This window comes from Myotis yumanensis, unplaced genomic scaffold, assembly GCF_028538775.1.
Source record: "Myotis yumanensis isolate MYYU_CA2020_CCGP unplaced genomic scaffold, mMyoYum1.0.hap1 SCAF_4, whole genome shotgun sequence".
NCBI classification, from domain to species: Eukaryota; Metazoa; Chordata; class Mammalia; order Chiroptera; family Vespertilionidae; genus Myotis; species Myotis yumanensis.
Window position 1 is genome coordinate 72,206,876 of NW_027223755.1, and position 2,004 is coordinate 72,208,879.

General features: G+C 50.7%; 1 protein-coding gene across 1 annotated transcript; it reads left to right on the forward strand.

Annotated features, from left to right (window-relative positions):
• The first annotated feature begins 221 nt into the window (after positions 1-221).
• Positions 222-950, forward strand: FTMT (ferritin mitochondrial). The gene has a single exon (XM_070411487.1). The coding sequence runs from the start codon at positions 222-224 to the stop codon at positions 948-950; it is 729 nt and encodes a 242-aa protein (XP_070267588.1).
• The last annotated feature ends 1,054 nt before the right edge of the window (positions 951-2,004 follow it).

The window sequence follows — 2,004 nt, forward strand, 5'->3', positions numbered from 1 at the left end:
GCGCCTACGATAGAGGGAAAAGATCAATGGAACTGTGTCATTGTCATCTGTGCCCAAACGCGCGACAGGCGCGCGCCACCTCCGCCACCCGCGTGGAACTCGGTGCCACTGGAAGAAAGGGGGCGTGTGACGCAGCCGCAGTCGCCTAGGGCCCAGTTCTGATTCACACCTGACGCCCCCGGGGCCTGACCATGCGTCTCCACTTCTGAAGAGAAGGGGCCATGCTGTCCTGTGTCTTGCTACTTTCCAAGCATATCAGCACTTCGCTGGTGTCCCTGCGCGGCGCGCGCCTGGGCTTCGCACTCCCACGGCGCTGGGCCACCAGGAGCCCCTGGGTTCCGCGGCCCGCCCCTCCCCTCCGACCCCGCGCAGCAGCAGCCTCCTCCGGGACTCTCTCCGGGTCCGCTTCCGCCCCCTCCCGGGTGCGCCAGAACTTCCACCCGGACTCCGAGGCCGCCATCAACCGCCAGATCAACCTCGAGCTCTATGCGTCCTACGTGTACTTGTCCATGGCCTATTACTTCTCCAGGGAGGACGTGGCCTTGAACAACTTCGCTGGGTATTTCCTTCGCCTGTCCCGGGAGGAGACCCAGCACGCAGAGAAGCTGATGAGACTGCAGAACCAGCGGGGAGGCAGGATCTGCCTGCAGGACATCAAGAAACCAGACAGGGACAACTGGAAGAGTGGGCTGAACGCCATGGAGTGTGCGCTGCTCTTGGAGAAGAATGTGAACCAGTCGTTGCTGGAATTGCACTCTCTGGCCTCAGCTAAAGGTGACCCCCATTTGTGCGACTTCCTGGAAACTCACTATCTAAATGATCAGGTGAAGTCTATCAAAGAACTAGGTGACCACGTGCACACCTTGATTACGATGGGGGCCCCAGATTGTGGCCTGGCGGAGTACCTTTTTGACAAACATACCCTTGGAAATGAAAACAATCAGAACTAAGCAACAGGCTGCTTTCCCCACCACCCGGGGTGTGCCAGGACCCAGAATCAACTGTCTCCTGCTTTCTTGCCCTTAAAAGGCACTTCCACCTTTATATTCCTGTTATACTGTTCCTCTAGTAAAATGATTTGCAGAGAAAATGAAGTTAGCCCATATTAACAAGGCTTTTTGCCCAGCAATTTTCCCAGCCGGAAAGGAAGCCCAGGATACTATGGTATAAAAAAAGACTGCAAAAAAGCAACTAAAAGTAGATGTAAAAACTAAATTTCTTCAATTACCAAATATATGCCAGACCATGGATCCTCACTAAATGTCGGTGATTTTCAACTCAACAAGCGCCTGTTATTTTCAAGACTTTATGCTAAAGCTAAAGTGGGAAAATGTGTAAGATAAATATACCAATAGCTATAACAAGATGAAGAATGCATATAGTACTGTCAAAATCAGACATGCAAAATTCTATGACAACGTTTACTCTTTTCCAAAGTGTGTTCCAAGAAACAGTAATGTCTGGAGATGATCTGTTTTTGAAAGAGATTTTGTGATCAAATAAATTTAAGACAAGCTACATAAGGTATCAGTGCTGGCCTTGGAAAGTCACAGTGTATGTTAGCATTTTAAGGGCTCTGGGAAGTCTTGCAATTAAAAACAAAACAAAGCAAAAAAAAAATATCTTGGTTATTTTTGTTTAGCTCAATGTTTCCCAAAGATATCCGATCTCAGCTATTTGTTTGTTTGTTTGTTTGTTTTACTTTTTTTATGGTAATACTAGAGGCCTGGTGCATGAATTCATGCACAGGTCCCTCAGCCTAGCTGGTGATCGGGGTGATCGGGGCCGTCTTCCCCAGTCCCAATCAGGGCTGATCCCAGGGGAGGGACCTCGGGAGGTTGGCTGGCCCGGGCCATAGGAGATTGGGAGTGCACTGACCACCCAGCTGGTTGGGGTGGGGGGGAGGAACCTCAGGAGGTTGGCTGTGGGAGCACACTGACCACCAGAGAGCAGCAGCTGCATTGAGCATCTGCTCCCTGGTAGTCAGTGTGCATCATAGAGACT